This window comes from Polypterus senegalus, chromosome 12 (genome assembly GCF_016835505.1).
Source record: "Polypterus senegalus isolate Bchr_013 chromosome 12, ASM1683550v1, whole genome shotgun sequence".
NCBI lineage: Eukaryota > Metazoa > Chordata > Cladistia > Polypteriformes > Polypteridae > Polypterus > Polypterus senegalus.
This window is the reverse complement of record NC_053165.1, coordinates 129825804-129848054: the sequence shown is the minus strand read 5'-3', so window position 1 is coordinate 129848054 and position 22251 is coordinate 129825804. Positions and strand designations below refer to the sequence as shown.

At 35.0% G+C, this 22251-nt stretch overlaps 1 protein-coding gene across 2 annotated transcripts in view; it reads right to left on the bottom strand.

Moving 5' to 3' along the window:
• The window catches only part of scaper (S-phase cyclin A-associated protein in the ER), a 641491-nt gene that overhangs the window by 219960 nt on the left and 399280 nt on the right, over window positions 1-22251 (bottom strand). For both annotated transcript variants that reach the window (XM_039773420.1, XM_039773421.1), the window contains exon 23: window positions 563-678. In XM_039773420.1, coding sequence (XP_039629354.1) covers window positions 563-678 — 116 coding nt within the window. The remainder of the gene's footprint in view (window positions 1-562; window positions 679-22251) is intronic.

The window sequence follows — 22251 nt, the reverse complement described above, 5'->3', positions numbered from 1 at the left end:
GGATGCAAGAAAAGTACAGTTTGCTTTGTTTCAACAGAATTGGTTTTGTTTTGTTATCTTTAACAAATTTTGCAATAAACTGCATTATTGTTTGTGAGATTTTTTTATACAAGTTCATAGGTCTTTAACTTCATTGACTAACTTAAACTTCACAAAATCTGGAATGCTTTCAGTTAGTTGTCACACTTACCCAAAATGTTATAAAGCCAACAATCAACAATTTAATGTATTTCTTGTTCCCACCTTTCTAAGATTTGTCTAATTAGTAATAGTTATTTCAAATGTGTTTGGTGTATCCCAACAAGGTATACTCAAGAATTATGAATTTAAATGCTGTCATTTAACTTTCCAGTTATATATGATAATTAAACTTACTTAGGCTCAATGCAAACTATTTAAATTGAAAAGACCCTGAAAAAGTTCCAAAAGGGCAAAAAAGCATGACAATGGAAAACACTAGTTCTTATTTAGTCACTAAAAAGGTTAAAGCTGGAGATCAGCCCAGGATATCAGTACTTTAACCAATTTACAGTTAAAGAATGCTGGCTTTGAGCACACTTACTTCAGTGGAATGCGTGGGGCTGCATTGGGACTGGAGGTTGCAGTGACTACCTGAAAAATCTGTTCCAGAGCCGACAGTCCCCCTCCAACCTGAAATGCTACTTGATCTGCATTGTTCTGCAAGGAAAGAACAAGAAGCACAGTCAGGAATAAAGAGGCGAGTTAAAGTATCAGATTAGTTTCACGGAGGAAATATTTTCTTTGACCAAAATGGAGCTGGAGCTGAAATATGAAACAAAAAGGTCCCCTAAGAATTCCAGAGAAACAACTACTATAAAATGCAAGTGAAAACAACCCAGAAGCTAGTTGCCCTTGCCCCCTAATATATAAATATACAGCCATGACCTAAATAGTACAATCTAGACTTTAATTTATCACACACCGTCTCTTTTTCTCAGTTTGCACCATTCTGGGTGAAACATGGGGGATGTTTTGCCTTATGGAATTTCCCCCTCAGGTTAAAGTCACGTTCTAGGTGAGCGAGAGGACATGCACCCTTCCCTTTGTTCTGATTCTAAAATATCTTGTCAGCTATGTTCACCTCAAAGGCTGCTTTAAAGATAGCTGTGTCACTCACAAAGTCATTTTCTGTATCTGAGAGGAAGGCAACAAAGAAAGGAAATTTGAAGAAATGCTGAACCTTCTGATACAAAAGGGGAAAGGAAGCAATATGTGATTTATGCATGCAACATCAAACACAACATCATATAAAACAGTTTTTAAGTAATTTTTATACCCCCATAGGCATGGGAAAGAAAACTTAATATTAACTGGTACAAACTGGTATTCTTTAATAAATAGTTATATTAAGCATTTTAAAATGCTGCGTGTGGTATGTGGCAAATATAATCAATAATTAGTACATCACTGTGATTTATGCTTTAATTGGTTAGTCAAATGGAACTTTTTTAGCACATTTCCATATTTTAGACCAAGATTTAGCATGCATACACCCATACAAAACTATTTTAGCATGTACTGGGAATATGAGACACTTTTTGAGTTGCAGAATATAGTCCTTTTAAAAGGAAAACATCCAGAGAGAAACTGGAAAACTCAATTATGGCTGCAGGCCTAGAAATTGTCAGAATTATGGTGGAAGAAAAAGGAAGTATGGAACTGTACTGCTTATTGGGCGAATGCTGAAAATGAAATTTAAATAAGATGATAAAGTGGTGTGGGTGCCACACCTGGTTGTGGCTACTTTGTCATTTGTCTTCATGATTCAACATCTGAGGGCTTTTTGTTTAAAGTCATCAAGCCATCCATCCTTTGGACATCTTCCAAACCAAGACATCTGGGTATAGCTGAGAAAACGCAGAGGCAAACAAAAACTTGTCCATTTTCCTTTTGCACCAGAGACTGTTACACTGATGATAATATTATGCTCCTGGTCTTTAGAGCTGCTTCTGTTTTCCAAGTTAAATAAGCATTAAGAGCTAACCTAGATGCTAGGTTTAATTCTCTAAAATTTAGTGTTTCATCATCTGCCCCATGTTTTGAGCTGTGTAATGGTGCTTTTGGGCTTGTACTGGGCTCATGATAACGTATTTACATGGAGTGCAAGTCCACTTAAACCTCACTGTGGGTAAACAAAACAAAAAAAAAGCCTACCAAATATTAAAATAAAGGTCTTCCATCTATCCATTTTATATCTTGCTCATCCAGTTCGAGGTTGCTGGTCATCTTGGCAGTGAAGTAGGAACCCACTCTGGACTGGCTGCCTGTCCACTGCAGGCTGCAATCTCACATTCTGGGCAATTTAGAGCTACAAATTAATGTAACAAGGGATGGAGGAGACAAACTGGAGTATTAAGAGTAAAACCAATGTAGGTACAGGAAGAATGTGTAAACTCCATGCTAGCGGCATTCAAAACCAGAACTCTAGAAGATGATTTTTTTAAATTGTGAATGTCTCTTCTTTAACTTCTTTAAAACATGCAAATCAGTGAAACTTGATATAAAATCCAATTTTTTTTTATTGGAAAGGATGAATGGATCTGCAAAGTCTTACTCCCTGGTTAGTGTCCTGGAGCTTGGTGCTGGTTGCAATGCTAGGTAATGAAGAGATGGTCACATAAAAAGATCTATCATGGTTATTATTTAAAATGCAAATGATGCCTCATATATGCTACCAATAATCACAGCTAAAGTTATATAAAAGGATATCCGCCTTGGGCTGCTTTTTTTTTTTTTTTTTTAAAGGAAGCCTATTATAAAAAACATATTTAAACTTTCTCAAAAGCCACACTTTAAATCTGGTAAAGGATCACATTTCTTAAAATACTGTCCCCAAGAGTTATCATGTTTCTGAACCAGCACAGCTGGTGGAGAGGGCTACTGCTCTTACAAGTGGTTTCCTTCTATTATTCTCTTTTCTTTTCATCCCACAGTAGAATCTGGTTGGAAATGTGGCTACAGATGTTACACATTTCTAATTCAGAAGCCACAGAAATGAAAATCCATAACCACAGGCCACTTGGTTCATCTGCCTTCGGGTTTTCACTGCTCACTGTAAATTCAGCTGATATTTACTGATATTTGAAATAAATTACACAGGTGAATTTGTTGTTTTTGAATTTAAGAATGATGTAAAATTGAGTTTCCTACTGTATCTTACTTCTGACGGCATGGGTGTAATAGGTAATGAAAAAAGTACCAAAGCATTCAGGCTTTCACCACCAGAATGTACAATAGTTTCTTCCCTCAAACTATAAACACTCAGAGACTAGACTGATAGCACACAAACACCTTTCCATTCAACTAGATCATGTCTTTATGTTTATTATTATACGGTTACCTTCTTCCTACTTCCAGAGTCATGTTTACATCTATTCCTTCTATTAAGATATTGTTACATCTTGACACAACACTACATATTTTTGACCAACCTACCTTGTCATCAGACCATCATTTACAGACTACAAAAAGAAAAACAAAATTCTGTATTTAAGGACCCTATTTATTCCTAATTACATATAGTATCTATGTTATGTATGTGTGCATTACTTATTTTTCTACACTACTTATGCATTATTATTTTGATCTAATTTTCATTTATTTTTCTTTGCATGTAACCACTTCTTTGACATCTTGCAAAGCACTTTGAGCTATATCATATGTAAGAAAATATGCTATAAAAATAAATGTTGTTGTTAAATACCAGAAACCTCCAAACTTCAAACAAAAAAATAATTAAAAAAGGGAGAAAGGGTGACAAAGTTAAAATAATATAAATACCTGGACATGACGACTATGCAACATGTTTGTAGAAATTAAACAATTTCTGATATTCCAAAACCTGATTTACCCAATTTGAAGTTAGAGGGACTTCAGTGGATCCTAGAAGCCTTGACACAGTGACCAGTCTTGGAGAGGGTGCCAAGCCATTGCAATACAGTCTTTCATTCTGTTCTCCATTAATTTGAACACGTTTTGTTTTGCAAAATACTTCTTGGTATGGTTATAGTTTAACAATACAAAAACAAAATTATTAGTGGTTAGTGTCATAGCCTGTTTTTATCAATGTATATTTTCTCTTAAATATGTAAGTTGGCATATATTTGAAACCCACAATCTATGTAATCCAAAGTCTACCATGGCAACCTCAGGTACAAGGCACAAGCTGCCCTGGACAGAATACAGTCAATGGTAGGATACACATTAGAGCCACCAATTAACCTAACATCACTGTCTTTGGGATGAGGGGGAAAAGTCTGGGTATCCAAAGGAAAAGTCTCAAATATGAGGGGAGCAGACAACCTCCACGTGGAAAGTGTTCAAGCCATGGTTCAAACCATGGATCTGGAGAAGTGTGTTTGAAATGTGTCTAGAAAAATAACTACAACACTCTAAAAAGATTAAGAAAAACTTACATGTTAACTGCCCAAAAAGGCATTCATTCTCAGGTCCACAGGTAAAATGGCAAGGCAAGGAAAATAAATAAATAAATAAAATAAAATTGTAAAAATAATAATTAATTAATAATTCTTTGCATTTATATAGCGCTTTTCTCACTACTCAAAGCGTTCAGCAATTGCAGGTTAAGGGCCTTGCTCAAGGGCCCAACAGAGCAGAGTCCCTTTTTTGGCATTTACGGATTCGAACCGGCAACCTTCCGATTGCCAGTGCAGATCCCTGGCCTCAGAGGCACCACTCCGCCACAAATTGTGTGTGTATGGTAGCATGCAACAACCTGTTTTCCCAAATTTTGAACATCAGGATTCAAAATTCTAGGTTAGGTTAGTTAGACTTGAGCACATTGCATAAATTCATATACAGAGATACAGTAAGTAAATGAGCTTTGTTGAACTTCCATTCCTATTCCAAAATCTAATGTATGCAATCCTCTTTTAAAGATATACTTTAGCTTAATAAATAAATACTCCGCCTTGTGATGGGCCATTTGATTGATATTTCAATAATTATACTGTTGTTGTTTTCTTTGTTGCAGTGCCAATGAAGCAGTTTCGTAAGGCAGATCAAAGAGTCTGGGATGACCCTCTCGCAGCAGATACAAAAATCTGTATTCTCTGGGTAACTGGGGCTAGGAGAAAAGAAAAGTGACAATTCCTTGGAAAAGCTGGAGGCAGAAGGGCTAGTGATCATTGTTTGTTGCTCTATGTGGGTCAATAAAGCTCATACACTTGCAAGGTACTATTTCTAGTAGAAAAGAAGCTGGCAGTGGTTCTGTGTAAGGACAGGCAGCATGGAGTGACCAGTGCTTGATCAGAAAAATAGCAATGGTAAAACATATGGATATTAAAATTCAGTTGGATTAAGGTTCACTTGGACAGAGACTGATTCTTCTGCACCTCAGTTTATTTATTTTGTCTTATTTTCCATCCAATTGCACATTTATGATACAGATAACAATATTCAGTGAAGACAAGATATGATAAAGGACAAATAATCATCATTTTGATACCTCAGGAAAATTAAAAAAAGCCTGATTCACTAATGCATTCTATTAAAGCAAATTACAATAGTCCTTTCCAGTCTCACTTTCAATGTAATCATGTCTGAACACATTTCTCCTTCTAAAAAGAAGGAAGTGTTTTTCAAAATTATATATAAGCTCTGTCTCTGTCAAACCTAAATGCCACCAGTTTTAATACTTTATTATCTGGTAGGTAAAAACTATGCACGTTTGCAAGGTTATGTGATCATGTTTCAAACAGCAGCGTGAAGGAGCCTCACATTCTTCTTCATGCTTTAAGTGCTGTTGGGTGTAGATTAAGCAAACTTTCCATCACAATAGACAGAACATGTTAGACGACTGGCACTAAGGAGTCCTGAATGTCAAGCTACTCCGCAAAGCAATTTTATAATGTGGAATCAATATATTTACCTACCAAAATGTCTAGCTACCTTTTAAATGAGCAATCAAAACTACACTGAAACAGCTTTCCCAGGCCAAAATTATTTTTATGACTGCTTATCAACCAAGTTTAAATGGGAAAGGCAGGGAAAAAAAAGACAAATTTTACAGTGGCTACTGTTTAGTGCTTCTGGGTTTTTACTTTTTTCTGGCCTTTCAGAAACCCCTTGCCAGCTGTACTCTGGGTGTCTGGCATCCCTTGAGAGGCTCAGCTTGGAAGTCAACATTACATTTAAAACAAGGAAAAGCCAATGTTTTCAGTTAAAAAGGCTTTAAACAATGCTTGCATATGTATGCCCAGAGTGTATATTTAAAACCTGAAATGACTGCATGTAAATGTGGAAGAAAAACATGCGTCATGTGTTGTAAATTTGATTTGTGCTGGAGCTTTCACTTCTTGCTCCTTAAATTTTTACAATCAAGCAAACAAAAACAAATATATTTTCACACACATATCTATAATAATGAAATGTCTTCTTTATAATAAATGGCATTATAAAATATACCAAATGCTGTGAACATAATCAAACTTGTTTTTTCATATGCAGAGTCAGAGGGAGTCAAAACCTATCCTAGAGGCACCAGGTACAAGACAGAAAGCATCCCTGAAGAGGGGGTGCCAGTCCACTGCACCCTTCATCACATGTATAGGGCAAATATCGTGTCACCAACCAACCTATCCTGCATATGTTTAGTATATAACAAGGAAACCAGAATAACAATTATAATTCTTTACATGTATATAGTGCTTTTCTTAGTACTCAAAGGACTTTACATGGTAAGGCATCCACCTGGATGGTGTGACAGCAGCCATTCTGTGCCAGTATGCTCACCACACATTAGATGTTAGGTGGTGAAGGGGTGAGAGATAGTTAGCCAAAAGAATAGGTAAAGTTTAGGGGGCCAGAATGATTAGGCCGTGGTGGCCATTTTAGTCAGGGCATCTGGATATATATACCCCACTCTTTACAAAGGATGCTCAGGGATCTTTTACGACCTCAATTTTATGTCTCATCCGAAAGATGACACCATTTTTACAGCAATGTGCTTATCACTGCACTGGGACCCACATTAAGACCACAGGGTAAGCACCACCTGCTGGCCTCACCAACACCTCTTCCAGCAGCAACCCTTAACTTATTCTGGTTGGTCTTCCATCTAAATATTGGCCGGGCCCAAACATAGTTAATCTTCAGGTGGAATACCTGTTTGGAAGAGCATGTAGTAAGACTGCTGGTCAAAATAGCTATAAAAACCAAAGAAGAACTCATAATGACACATGGACACCTTTTAAACCTCATAAAGGCAGTGTCTGGGCTGGGCTCCAAACCCAGGTCTCTAGGCTAACCACTTAGCTACTGTTTCAATAAATTAAATTAAATAACTAGAAGATTTTCCTATGATCAAATTTTTATTTGAGAGATGGTCAAAGGTGTAATAAACATACCTAATGGGACACAAATTAACAATGATATGAAGAATACCCCCTGACACACACACACAACATTCATCCCCCTAACTAAAAGACAAATTTATTAACTCAATTAATTATTATGTAACTACGTATTTACGAACATACACTTAAATTGCCATCTGTCATCAACCATTCTCAAAAATGAAGCAATAACTATACATTTAAATTACACAACAAATAATAACAGAAATTGTGGAACATTGTTTTTCTTGTAACTGCTGGAGCTCTTTTCACTTATTTTAAAGATAACCTGTCATCAAGACTCCATTTGAAACTCACTTCTCTTCTCACAGCACACATATATTTTTAACAACATATAAACAAGCATAAAAAAATCTTAAACAAACACTGAATCATAAATATCCTGTGTTTGACGACAGTTGTCCATCCTAATATTCTTTGCCACGCTATGTTACCTCATTCTCTGCTCCAGTAATGATGGACAGCTGACTAATAGGATTAAAAGCTCCTTTTCAGAAGCAGCTAAGGCTCCTCTACAAGCAAAAAAGACAGCATAAACCTGAAATACATTGCCCTGGAATTCAATCCAGTTATTAACTAAAGTAACTGTTATTACACAAGCTAATCAAAGGCAGAACAGCTGTTAATCTCCGGTGAGTTGCTGTGTATTAACAGTGAGGCGGGAAGAAATAGTCATTGAATGTCTTTCTTACAGGCGGACTGTAATTGTCTACTAAACCATGGGGGAAGGGACTCCTGACCCCCTTAGACCCCAGGCAACAGATGGGGAACAACTGCTCAAAGTGTTCATTAGGAGGACAGGGTGCATTTTAGTTGGACTGGGCATCTGTGACACTTTTGTACCCTCATCAATGATGCAAACATGTCTGACAGCTCAGCCACTTTATAATATCTTGTTAGCAGGATGTGCTGGAAGAGAAGCTCTGCTCTTTAAGACATTTAAACATTACACACTAAGTCTAAGCATGAAAGGATTTTTTTTTATTCCATTCCTTTGTTTAATGTAATTTTCTGAAATCCATGCTGGACTAGGCAATGGTGGGTCCCTCAAAAATGTGCTTATGACATTACAAAAATAGCAAATGCTACTTGGAAAACTATTCCATATATATAAAATGCTAAGGTCTCTCCATTTGTCAGATGATTATTTGGAACCTGGTTAGAACCTTTATCTTAGTCTTAATTAAAAGCTTAAAACTTGATATGTTCCTGAATTCAAAAACTTAAATAATGACCTGTGCTAGTGCATTTATTACAGCAAAGTGCCTGCAAAATCAAGTGACATGGTAGAAAGAAAAAGAACTGCAACATCTGCTTGGTGTCAAGCAAATCACTGAGGTCAATGACATGACAAAGAACACCATAATAGGAAGAAGCAGGCAAGATGCTGAAGCACATAGACAAGTGAGAAGTGATCCTGAATATAGTCTGATACTGTATGTTCTGGGCATTCAAAAAAAAATTTAGGTCAAGGCAACCTGGTGGCCAATTTACTAGTGTACAGAAAAGTTTATTGCAATAAAAACACTTTCCCTGCAAGCCCATCTATTTATAACTCCCCTAAGACATGGTACATATGTGTTCACAATTCATAATCAAATATAAGAATTGTGTTTACTGATCACTGAACATCAATTATTTTTAAATGTACTAGGGGGCTTCGCTCGCCAACCCCCGTGTTTGGTTTTCAAGATTCATACTTTTAAGATTTTTTTTCCTTTGAATTCTTGCTATTTCATTACTTACGCTTTTATTTCAGAACTTCTGTAAAAACAATATTTGGAATCTTGCGAGTTCCAATATGCTGAATCTTTTTAATGAGGTCAGTGAGAAGTGTTTAATGACTTTGTACCATAATTCAGGATAGGTTTCTCTGTTTGGAATTTCAGCACAGACAAAACGATCTTCATCATCAGCAGTTAATCATTTTTTTTACAAAGTAACCAATAAATGTATGTGCGGTAAACTCCGTTTTTGAAATTCTCAAGATTCAAGATTCTTTATTCACATGCATAGTTATACAGGACAACACGCAGTGAAATGCATCCTGATCCACGTATCAAAAACTGTACAAAGTTAGAAGAATATCAGTTAGATTAACAAAAAGTCATAGATTGAAAGATAACAGTATAGTAGAACATAATAAATAAGTACAATTATGTGAATAAAGTAGAATTAAGTGTTAAGGTGCAATAGTGCAGTAATTATTGTGCAAAACCAAAGTTAGACAGGTGCATAGCTAAATGAGGCAGTTTGTTTGTTTGCACTACTGCGATCTTTACTTTCTTTTTTTTATACTTTCTAATTTTCCTATTTTCAAATCCTTTAACTTTCTCCACATGCATATTGCGTCCCTTTTTTTTTTTGAGCCTTTCGAATTCCACTGTTTTCATAATCTCTAACCTTCTCTGCATGTGTTTAGCGGCAACGTTTCCGAACATCTTTATGAAGTTTTACTTTGTCTTTTAATTCTGAGCCAGATTGGACGTGCTTTTTTTTTCAATTCCACTTGTTCTGGGCTGATAATTACTTTCCTTATTTTCTGAATTTGCACCTAGATTATTTTTTTTCTTTTTTGCTCTTTTTTCTTTCCAACGCTTTTGTGTCTGTTTTCTCCGCGCTGCTTTCTTCTTCGCTTAGTTGTCAACGTTTCATTTATAATGTACTGTCCTTTTACACTTTATATGTGCTGAGAGCCCTGGATCTGTGTGTGCTCAAATCCTTTAGACGACTGAATGTTTTGCTGCCTCTTGGCTTATTTGATATTGATTGTAAGTAGGGCGTGTCTTGCAAGAATCTCATGTTCTATATCATTGCGAGACGGTCCTGGGTCAATCTCTTTTGCACAAAGTCTCATATTTAAGGTCCCCGAGAGACTCTCTGTGGCCAATCTCATCTCGCGGTTTCTTTTAAATGTCTATCGTGATCTTAATGTGAAGATCATGTCTCAATGTCCTTGTGTTTCTCTCCAGGATTTTTTTTTTATAATAGAGAGAAACAGAGGATGTCAAAGTGACCTGTGGTTGTGTGAAATGCAAAGCGACAATCAAGAAGATCATCAAATAGATGAAACCCCTCACCAAAACAAAGCATTGCTTTTGCATCCTTATATCAATGTGTCTTGGAAGACCGCCACTCAGCATAGATACATCCGTGATGTGATCAGTGTCAAGTTGCCTTTTTTAATGTTGAAAACAAAAGAATGCGTTGCCAAAATATAAAAGTTATGCCTGCTCTAGATGATCCACCAGAAAGAATAAAATGCATTATATCTTCTAGATAAACTGAAAGAAGTTGCAACTATTTATAAAACATAAGTATCATCAGTGGCCCCTTTAACTTGATTTTTATTTGCATTGTTTTTCACTAGTAACATTATAAAATCTTGTGTGCAGTTGCACCTGTAGAGCCATTTTTGCCAAAGCCTACATTATTCCTTCTATGCTGAAATCATTACCTTGCTTACTTTAAGGAATGCAAATACTTTGGGTTTGTAATATATAATATTGACACAATCACTACATAAAATACAGCTCATGGGCTTGTCCCCATTTGCTAGCACAATAATCAAACTCCAAACAAGCTATTCCAGATATTCAAACTAACACTGTCTGACATAATCCAAGAAATGCATACGTAGGAAAAAAACATGCAAAATGCATTTGCAAAACAGAAACTGACAGGATGGAATAGAGGAGCAGATAAACAGCGGTGAAGGGAAAATGGCATACATCACACCCAACCTCTTGCTAGAATTTTTATTTACTTCAGTTTCAAATACTGTCCCCCTCCATCCAACAAATCAAGTTTTACTCCAAAGTTCTCCGCTACATGTCTGAGGTTGCAGGCCTGTTCTTCCACAGTAATTTGTCATCTCAGCTATCTTCCTCACCCTTGCAAGAAACACAGCACAACTAGGAAATAATATACAGACAACTGGATTTATGATACAATCCTGTTACAATGAAGTACACTGTTTATTAAACTTGATACCACAGATCCTCTCTGCTAACTATCTGAAGTCTCTGCCTGAATATCATATTTACCGTGAACCCAGGTTCATGAAACTCTTGAACATTCCAAATAATCTGGTGATTAAAATGCCTGCATGCTCCTTAATGTTTTTCTAAAAAGCCTTTATTTAGTGTTTAAAAAGCAGAATGCTTTAAAAGATTCTCCTGCTATTATTGCTGGATGAATAGTAATTGAATAAATAATCATTTATTTAGACAGTTTATAATAGATTACACCCTCTTCTCAGAAACAGGCACTTGCTTTTAAATATGTCAGCAGACTCACCTTTTGCACTTTAAATGAGCTATTCTAGGGTTTTAAAACACAGCATACAGAAAACACACACACAAATACACAACAACAGAATGGTTTCCTGTTACCCTTGAAAAAATGCCTTATTCATTAAAAATAATAAAGAGTCAGCAAAAGGTCTGTAAAAGGTTAAAGTGGTTTCTGATATTTTATCCAATTTATGACTCACCTGGCACTCCACTATCGGAAATATAATATGATTTGCTTCCGTGGCATTTCAGACTCGTTAAGGTTATGCTAACATCTTCATACTTCATTGTTTTACATAATAATGTAGGAGATGGCATTTTAACCACAAACACTGAGGTGAATGGACAAAAACATCAGTTGAGTGAGTAACTTAAGTACAGTGGTGATAAAGGGAAGCACTGGAAAAGGAAACTTTAGAACCAATGTGAGGTACTAACTTCACACAAAGACGTGTTTAACTTCTAAAAATTACTATTTTTAACAAATTAAAGTAAACAGACTTGAAGTACACCACTACTAAGAACACAGGGCTCAACTTTGGAAAGAAATTTGATAGCAGAAGCATAACAGCTTTTGATCAAGGCCGTGTGTTTACAAAAATATTTTTTACTATTTTTAATTTGCATTCTTGAAAACTTATTGCTCTGAAAAAATGCAGCATGAAGACCTGCATATATTAGACTAAAAGATAGTAAATTCAGGTAATCTTTGTGTGATATTTTCTAGTATGTAAAAGACTGAACATATTAAAAAAAAATAAAAAAGGAAAACAAAAATGAGGTTGGGGTCATTTAAACCAAGTGACACTCAACATTATGATGATAGGCTTCGGCTGTCCCCTACCCTGTAACAATAAACACGTTTAGAAATGATCAGTGGATGGCTGAAAGGCCCACCATCAGACCGTCATGACATTCTACTGTAGTCATCATGGCAAGTCTGTGTTGTGATGTATTTTACAGTGTGAATGACTACTAAAGATCTTTAAAACTTTAATAGTATCAAAAATAAAAAAATGGTATATATGTTTAATTCTAAATACTTGTACATTTCACAGTGTATTTTCTTTTATTCAACATTGTTTTTGAGTATACTGTATTGGTAATTATTATATGGTGTGCAGGGCCTATATGTAGAAAGGAACTTGATACAAATAAATTTGGTGTTTTAACGGCAAGTAGCCTCAGGAAAAGCACACAAGAAAGACATGGGCAACATAACAGCATCTTCTGCACTGCAAATATTTACAAAGAGCTGTTTTTATTTCCGTTTTTTTTTTTTCTTGGAAAGTAGTCATAATCTTCATCAGTCACTGAATTATGCTGTAAATTGGAGAATGAAATTTCTGCCTTGTGGCATCCTCTGCAGGCCCCTGATGTGATGTGCAGTCATCAAAACATAAAAAAGTTGACGGCATCTATTAGCTTAACTGTAGCCTAATCAGGCCCTGCTCCTGCAACACTGGTGACAAGTGGTATGTGTGATCGGGAGAATGTCATGGTTCCCTCAATTTCTAAATAAGCCAAAATCTGCTATCTTATACATATATAGGTCAAATTATAAATACATTACCTATATAAAACTTCACAGACTGCCAGATTCTTAAGTCCACATAGTGCTTTCCACTATTTGCTTTAAAGTAGCATCAATACAGTCTGAGAGGTTTTCAAATGTACTTTCAAAGCAGAACTGATGAATGGCCAAACATACCTATCTATAAACATGACATTAAAGAGAATAAATCATTTAATGTGAATATTTAGTCATGAAAAATTTATACTGTGAATATTTAATAAGGTAGCTTTGATATTTATAGCCCTTATTTATGCAACTTTCTTCCGTGGGAAGCTGGAAGAAGCCCAAGCATAAAAATATAAACCATGACATTTTTCTTAATGTTACGGCAAGCGCCGCCGAAGTAAAGCTTTAAAAAGACTGTTCTTCACCCATATAACTTTAAGAAATAAGACCATCATTTTCTGATGAAGTTTTTTAATTTTATGTAGTGAAACTAAATATTTACATGTAGGTTTTCTTTAAATGATCATTAGTAGCACAAGCATTAAAATAACAAGTTTCAGCATCAAGAGAAAAAAGACTTAGCTTGTAATTTTATACACATCTCAGTACGGAAGGTAGAGATTTAAAACAGAAAAAAAAAACAAATTTGAATTTGCTCTTTTGGCCACTTTATAACAGAACTGCCTAAAAAAGATTTTTTTTTTCTTAATGAATGCTGGTGACAGCCCTGTGAAGATTTTTAAGAGCTAGTATGAAGGTTACAAATTGAATGCAGGCTTCCAATAAAAGGGCCATTGTCAGAGAAAAAGCAATGTGTTTAAATGCAACTGCATAAACCTGTGACTAGCCCTGAATATTTGCAGTATACTGATGCAGTATATGCCTATCTGTGACAGTGAACGTGTGTATATGTTCTTTTCACATACAATCACTGATTTAAGATGTTAGAAAATGAAGTAAGCCTGGCCTACACGTTTTCAGATGATCACTCAGTCAAACACTCACCATGAAATTTATTATGTTTCCACATTGTGCGGTCAAAACAACACTGCCACCACTACACAATGTGTGTTTCACCATTATATTCTTTGCTTCATTAAAAATATTTGCATACTGTGAGATCTTTCTTCTAAATACCTCTCAATCTTTCTCACTAAATATTTCCATAATAATCCTTATTCATAAATGATGTGCTTTATAATGGTAGATGTTTGAGTTTGGACAGCATTACTTGTAGATACTGAGTGTTGCTTTTTCATACTTTAATTCCAAATCAAGGGCCATTCTATGTTGTAAATAAAACACACTTTAGAAGTGTAAATGACACTCCCGGAAAGTAGCAGTGCTTATCAGTTTTTCACTGAAATGTCATCTTCTCTCGGGTAAGTTGTGGAGGTAGTGTTTTACTAATGCACCAGTTTCTATTGGGATAGTTAAGAACTTTTATGTAAACCAAGTTATTATATTAAATATTTTCCTCACGACTGTTTCTTTGTGTTACATTAAAAATTAAATTGAGAAATGTTCATATAACAGTAAAGTCTTCCAGGAATTTGTCTGTTTTGGTGACTATTATACAGTTTAAAAAAACAGAATGAAAGCAGTCGACAGTATTTTTGACCAGTATGATAATGTACTGTATCCAAAAGAGATTATAATATGTAGTTTCAGTAACTACTAAAAATATTATTTGCACACTTGATAGTGTTATATTATATTACTGTATTATAGTGGGTGATGTAGCCACCTCATAGATCTTGCGGTTGAATCCTATTCCTGGCGGCCCATCCGGAGTTTGCATGTTCTCCTGATAACTACATTATCAAAAGTGTGATGTTTAGGTTACCTGTGCGGTCAGGAGAAGCTCTGACCCCCTGCAACGGTAACTCAAATTAAGTAGGTTTTAGAATGTTGTTTTACAGTGCTGTTTATACACTGCAAAGTGTTGAATAAATTATGCTTTGATGGTGTGAAAAGTTTATTGATATTTCAAAAGAGATGATTTTATCCTTTACAATGAAGAGTCATATGTAAATTAGGAAAGTGTGACATTTTAAATCTACAGTGTTGGTTTAACATGAATAAATTTGTTGTGTTACTAAATGTTAAATCAAAGCCAATTTAATAATTTCTGAAATCTTAACACTGCATACGTTGATATCAAGATTGCACTTTCCATCACCATTAATGCATTCAAGCATTCATTTTCTTTCCAGCAACAGCGTGAATGGTTTGGTTTTCAATTTCCTATTAACAACCCAACCCTTCCCCTAAACAGGGTCTTACACTTGAGGTCACAGGGCAGCACACTGGTATGACCGCCTAGGCCATTAGCTAGCCTGGGGACAGTTCTGTTCTTAATACTTTTAAGAACATTATAATGAATAATTTCTATTTTACATAAATTGGGTTTCTTGACTTTGCTGCTTACTGCCACTTTCATTTGTGTGTTACACCAACTAACACAACTTAAGCAGCTAAGTAGAATCACTGATCTATAATCTCAAATTTTACTTAGCACAGTTTATTTCATGGGTGTGGAATTATACTATGTAGAGGATTTTCTACCTTGAAGCTTATCATAATAACTGCAATAAAAATGTACATAATGTTGAGCTGTGTAATTTCATTTAATCAACATCTAATTTAACACAATTACGCATGGACTAAGTCAATTAGTGTCATATTTTTGACGGTGGTTGCAAGAAAGCTAAACCTCATGAAAATGTCATTTCAGAGTTAAGCTGGTATCTCCCACACAACACAGCATTAATATGAGTGTTTACTGGGATGCCACAAATTAATTCTTTCAAGCATATCAGGAAGTATAAATGTACGGAAAAATGCTTATGAATAGTTTGTTAAATCTGATAAGAATCTGACTAGTTTGCTTTATTATTATTGTTATTATTATGATTATTATTATTATTTTTAAAACATTAGCCATGTCCGATTAAGTTATATATCAATGATGGTCACAAAATTAACATAACCTAGTCAGGCATTTTCTGTAGAAGGCATTTTCAGAGCCTGCCTTCCACTATATGATCTGGCAGAGACACAGCTTGTCCTTTCACAGGAAGTTACAGAGAATTACAAAAAACTGTTAAAATTATTTATTCCTTTCCTAAGAATGAGACTTTGGCTCAAGATCATCAACCACAAGACTAATATGTAAGTAACTTCAAGCCAGACAATTAACAGACACTCGAAAGGTGTTTCATTGTAGTGCAACTGTGAAAAAAGGCAATTAAAATTCATATAAAAAAAAAAAAAAACATTTTCAAAATATAAACATTTAGATGCCTGTTGAAAAAAACAGATAATAAGCAAATGGAAATCACCATTTGAAAACTTGAATTCTACCCAATACCATTAATCAGTGTCTATTTATTGGGTGTGTCAAAGTAAATTAAAAACTGGCATTTAAAAAGCTTCCGCTTATAACCATTAGATTAAGATCTTGCCCTTGTTTAGAATTGCATTCAAATGAAGGAAACAATATGCTGAATGTGCTGATGCTGATAGTGGAAGCATTCCTAGGACATGTGGCACTATCTTTACGAACCTACTGTACGATCAGTTCAACATCATGGTCAAAATAAGAACTTTACAGGTCGTGTGTAACCTGCTGTCACTCCCAAAGATGTGAACGTCTTCCACATTTTGAGTTTTAACGTAAATGCCCACATATTTACAGTCATATGACATTATGGTGCTAGTACAAGACTGTTAACCAAAATGGTTGCTTTAACTTGAAGAAAATCAAAAGCCTCTATTCTCTGGTGGCTTTTGCATTAAAAAACTCCATTGCCTGGATACAGAGTGTTCCAATGTTATTTTCTTGTTATATTAGGCATTTTCAAAAATAAGATATTGACTGCATTAGTTTTTTTCCCTCCCTACACTGTATCCAAGGGTATATGTTCTTGAAAGGGAATGGCACAAAAAAAAACTGTCCTATGTCTCCTTACAGAAACCAAGAACTTATTATTTTATCACAGAGTACATGTTATTCATCATCCGAGTACTCCAGATTACCTTCTTCAAAGACATAAGTACATGTGAGCAACTCTGTGGGAGTGTGACTATGGGTGTATAAGTTGGCCCTGTGATGGACTGGCTCCATATCCTGGGCTAGTTAATGACTTGCACCCTGTTCCGCCAGCATAGGCTTGAGCTTCCCTGGCCCCGAACTGGACTAAGTGGGTTTGAGAATGTTATAGTAACTGCTTCTATTCATGTATAATATATATATTCATATATATATATATATATATATTCATATATATATATATATATATATATATATATATATATATTCATATATATATATATATATGAATAGATGTATTCGAGTTTTTGAGACTCTAAACTTAAAACAAACAGTCATCCTAACTGTCAAGCTTTTCACAATTTTGAAATTTAAAAAAAGTAGAAGGATTCTTAAACTAGGATGATTTATTGCTATTCTAATCACTCATTTTCCGAAGCATACTGAAAACATTTTAACTAGCTTCTCATTTCTACTTGCTTCTCACTTGTGGCACTGCAGTTTTAAAACTATAACCTTTAATTGTTTTGCCACTCTTTCACTTCCATATACTCCTATGAAAATTCAAAATAGCATTAATCCAATATTAACTGTCTATATAAAAAATAGGTAAGAAATTTGTTTACAGAAAGGCAGAAAATTTTTTTGCTAAATATTTAAAGTATAAAAAATGAACATGAACAGATTTAACAATTAATATTTCATCAAGACTGAATGTGTGAATATAGCAGAATATGAGGTCAGAACTTAATTGGGCAGGTAAACAACTAATGATGAGCCACTTCAGTGTGCAATTCGTAAGTTCTTCTTGTGGTCACTTGAGTATATTCAAAAAATTAAAAAACCTATATAAAGGCCTTTTATAGTTATTCTTAAAACTGTTGCATAACAGTGTTTGCTAATTTTAAGAACAAGTGAAATAAGCAGAAAATAATTCATACTGTCATGTACAGTTGGATCTATTATCAGACATCAGAGGTACGCACTTATCAGATACTGTATATGCATTTTTAAATGGTAAATATATTAAAATTCACATATCTGGAAATGTATAGAGTAATGAAGCAACGTTAAAAATTCTTATAACATGATGGTGTTCTATACTCATAAAACCATGTGTACTTAAGTATATTTATGTAAGTTTTAGCCCAAGGACTACTCACAGTCTGACAGCAAGGTATCTTGATGCCAAAAAATTTTATTAATCTTATTGTTTTAATTTGTATCCAAAGATTAAAATGAATTTAAAACAACCTGAATATTAAGAAAAGACAAGCAAAAGGCTGGTCTGTTCACAAGTTGAACCACATTAACAAACTGGATGGAAGTTTCTGAAAAGATTCAAATGCTCAAATCATTAATCATACTTTCTTGTCCCTTAAAGGCACTCTTTAAAAAGAGGCACTAAAGTAAATACAACAAAATAAACCACACACAGAAGCTAAACAAAATGTGAAAGATAGTTGTCAATTGGTGCATGCTATGCAAGCCATCAGAATAAAACAGAAAAATAAAGGTAGACTTGTAGAAACAGGTAAGCATTTACAAGAGAAACAAATACGAATTTCAGACAATAAATACAAAGTCAGAGCTACTAAAATATAAAGTGTGACTTTGTACTTTTAATTACAAAAGCATTTAGGCGAATCAATTTAAAGATTTAATGTCAAAACATGTAAACTACATTAACACTGCAAGGTTGCACATTCTCTAATATGTGCTTTTCACTCCTTTTGTCAAAAGTATCAAACACTGAAAAAAAGAGCATGCATGTTATACTCACAAAACCAAGAAATGCATATCTTAATACCAATCAAGTAGGACAGATGCAAATAAAGTATGAAAAGTAAAGTATATCATCTTCTTAGAAACATAACTAAAGTAAAACAAAAACAACGCAGGCAACTGTAAGCTGAATTGGTGGAATAAAGAACTGGTGATATTGTTTGTCTACAGATAGTGCCACCTAGTGGCAACCACAAGTCAAAAACTGTAAAGGTAACAGAAAGGAGAAAAAAACGGGGAGAAAGGACTTCAGAAAAAATCAAACTAGCAAGTATGTCCAAATATTTATCAAAGAAAGACTACAAGAAAGTAATCTCAGAAGTATGCGCTGTAGCAACTAATGCCAAAGAAATGACAAAAGTCTTTCAAAAAAGAAGGCATTCCCTGTACTAAGAGTAAAAGGTTATCATCACAGGGAATAAGCAGTTATTTATTTTGTCAAATGTTTAAGTTAAAACACTTCTTGTCAAAGCACTTGCAGAATCTCTTTCTGTCAACAAAGAGTAAGGTGAAATGCTGTTTCAAATTGTTATGCAAATAGATCCTATGAGATGCAGAACACCAAAATTAACACCATTTTTAACTGCAAAACATCAAAGAAAACTTGGGCCTAGATCAAATTAAAGATAGCTACTCCAAACAAAACCCTTAAATATTGTTTAAATAATTAATTACATTACTCAAAAATATAGCATAATAATGCAGTATTTACTGAAGCTGCTCATGTTTATTTTTGGTTAACTAGTAATCCTAAATTGGCCATTGAAGTTGTGAACACCAGTGTGCCCTTCAAGACCCCAGTGTGTCCATCTGGGGTTAGTTAATGCCTTGCACACAGTGTTGCTATACACACAGAGTCTCCTAGCAACTCCAAATATGGATTAAATGGGTTAAAAAAGGATGGATTGGCAATAAAGCTAATAAAGTAAGCTTTCAAAACACTTTCTATTCATACCAGCACACCTTTTGAATTGTCAGTGATTCACAATAGTAAGTTTTCGATGACAGGCTGTAACTGAAAACATAAATAGCAGCGTCACACTGGGATAGTGAGACCAACTGTTTTTGACAGTACCTCACCGTGCGATAAACAGTGCACCGTCTCAGGCTACCTTTTATTTGAAAGCTATGACAAACATTTTAGTGAAATGTAAATAGCTGATCTCACTGCTGGTGAAACAGAGATTTGCAAATTTATTTTAAAGTAAAAAAAAATCTCTTTTGACACAAAATAAACCATTAGGATTCGCAAAGGGAGTGGGCCCAGGAGGTCAGAGCTGTTACAAACTTCGATGAGACTTGGGAGAGGTCAGGGAAATGAGAAGTGCGAGAAAAAAAGCAGAACATATAAATGTAAAATTTACATTTAAAGAAAATGAGAAAAAAAACACGTCACTACACTAATTCACTTGTTTGGCTTGCTTGTATAATTTCTACCTTAGTGACACATAAGCATTAAACCTTAGCAGTACTGCACTATGCTTACCAATAAGCAGCAAAGAACCTTTCAGGGAGACAATCTCATTATCATCTCTGATCATTCATAAGCAGGACATGAGGCTGACAGGTGATAAGGGCAAATGATGGCAGACTCAAGGCTGCATCTCCAGCTGTTACAGTGATGAGAAATAAAGCTGGAAGACCAGGCAGCAGATTCCACTTCCACAAATGCAGACTAATGACTTATTTTTTCCTTCAGATTATTAATCATAATAATTACACCAATTTTTTTAAGATGATTCCCAGAAAAGGAAATTAGTCTCTTCCATTAAAAAGGTATAGTAAACTCATGGAGGAAGACAGCATTAGGAAATTATTAATCTCAGTTATTAATTGCTCAACTAAATGAATATTTATGAAAAGTGGATTTTATACGAGTAGAAAAACATAAATAGATTAAAAACAAAAGTCACTGTTTGTGCAATGCAAGGTAAACAATATTCAAAGTTACTCTTGCAATTTTTGACTAGCATGCAATATATTAGCACATGTATATCAATGTAACCAAAGGTTTTTCTTTTTTTGTTTTGTTTTGTCAGGTTTGACAACTCCTGTGTAGCTTACATAAATGCTAGGGCGTGCATCTCTTTTTACTACCACCCCCAGGGAAATTCATTAATTGTGTCTGTCCCCTCCCACCAGTCAATGATTGACACCATCAACTTTCTATCCACCGCCTACTGACATCTGAGATGTGTCTACTGATTTCTTGACCTGCAAGTTAGCAGAAGAATTACAGCTCTCCACTATAAATGACTGTATATTTTCCTCTTCATAAACACAATGACAGCTACTCAAATCAATCTTTCATGACCTTATTGATCTGGACACATAGGAAGTAATGAGACTTCACTCCAAGAAGGATAATGCTTTGCAAAACTTAATGTGAAGGAAGCTTTAAGTTTTAGTACTGAGACATTTTCATTTTTCTTAAACCTCATAATTCATTAAGCTTGCCATGCATCTGCTGTAGTCTCCTGTATAATCAGAAAAAGCACCTTTATAAAAATGCTTTTTTATAACATAGATGATCCTAGTATTGTAATGACAAAATGTGAACCCTAATAAATAGAAGATAATATTTTTATTAGTAAAAGTAAGATTTTTAAGTATTTTGAGGTGCAGACTCACAATTGCATTATGTTTCATTATTTCAGAGTGAAAATAAGCAAGACTTTGCCTTCCCCTTGTATGCAGCAGCCACCTTTGGATTTTTAAGGCAAATAACAATAATAATAATAATTTTTTTCATTTACAAAGCACTTTTCTCACTAGTGCTTAAGTGAGGAGGAGCCACTACAACCTACTAATGTGTAGCATCCACCTAGATGATGCAACGGCCAATTAGAGACAGTGGATATTAGGGGGCCAGAGTGACTGACTAGGTCATGGAGAGCAATTTACCCTGGACATTGGGATACACCCTGCTCTTTACGAAGGATACCCAGAGATTTTATTTATGCCCACAGGGAGTCAGAACCTCTATTTTACATCTCATCTGAAGGACAGCGCCATTTTTACAGCACAGTGTCACTGTCTCTGCACTGGGGCATTAAGATCCACATTCAGAGCAGTGGGTAAGCGCCCCCTGCTGGCCTCACCAACACCTCTTTCAGCAGCAACCCAAGCTTTTCCTAAATGGTTTCCTATCCAGGTATTGGCCATGCCCAAATGTGCCTAGCTTCAGGTGGATGACCT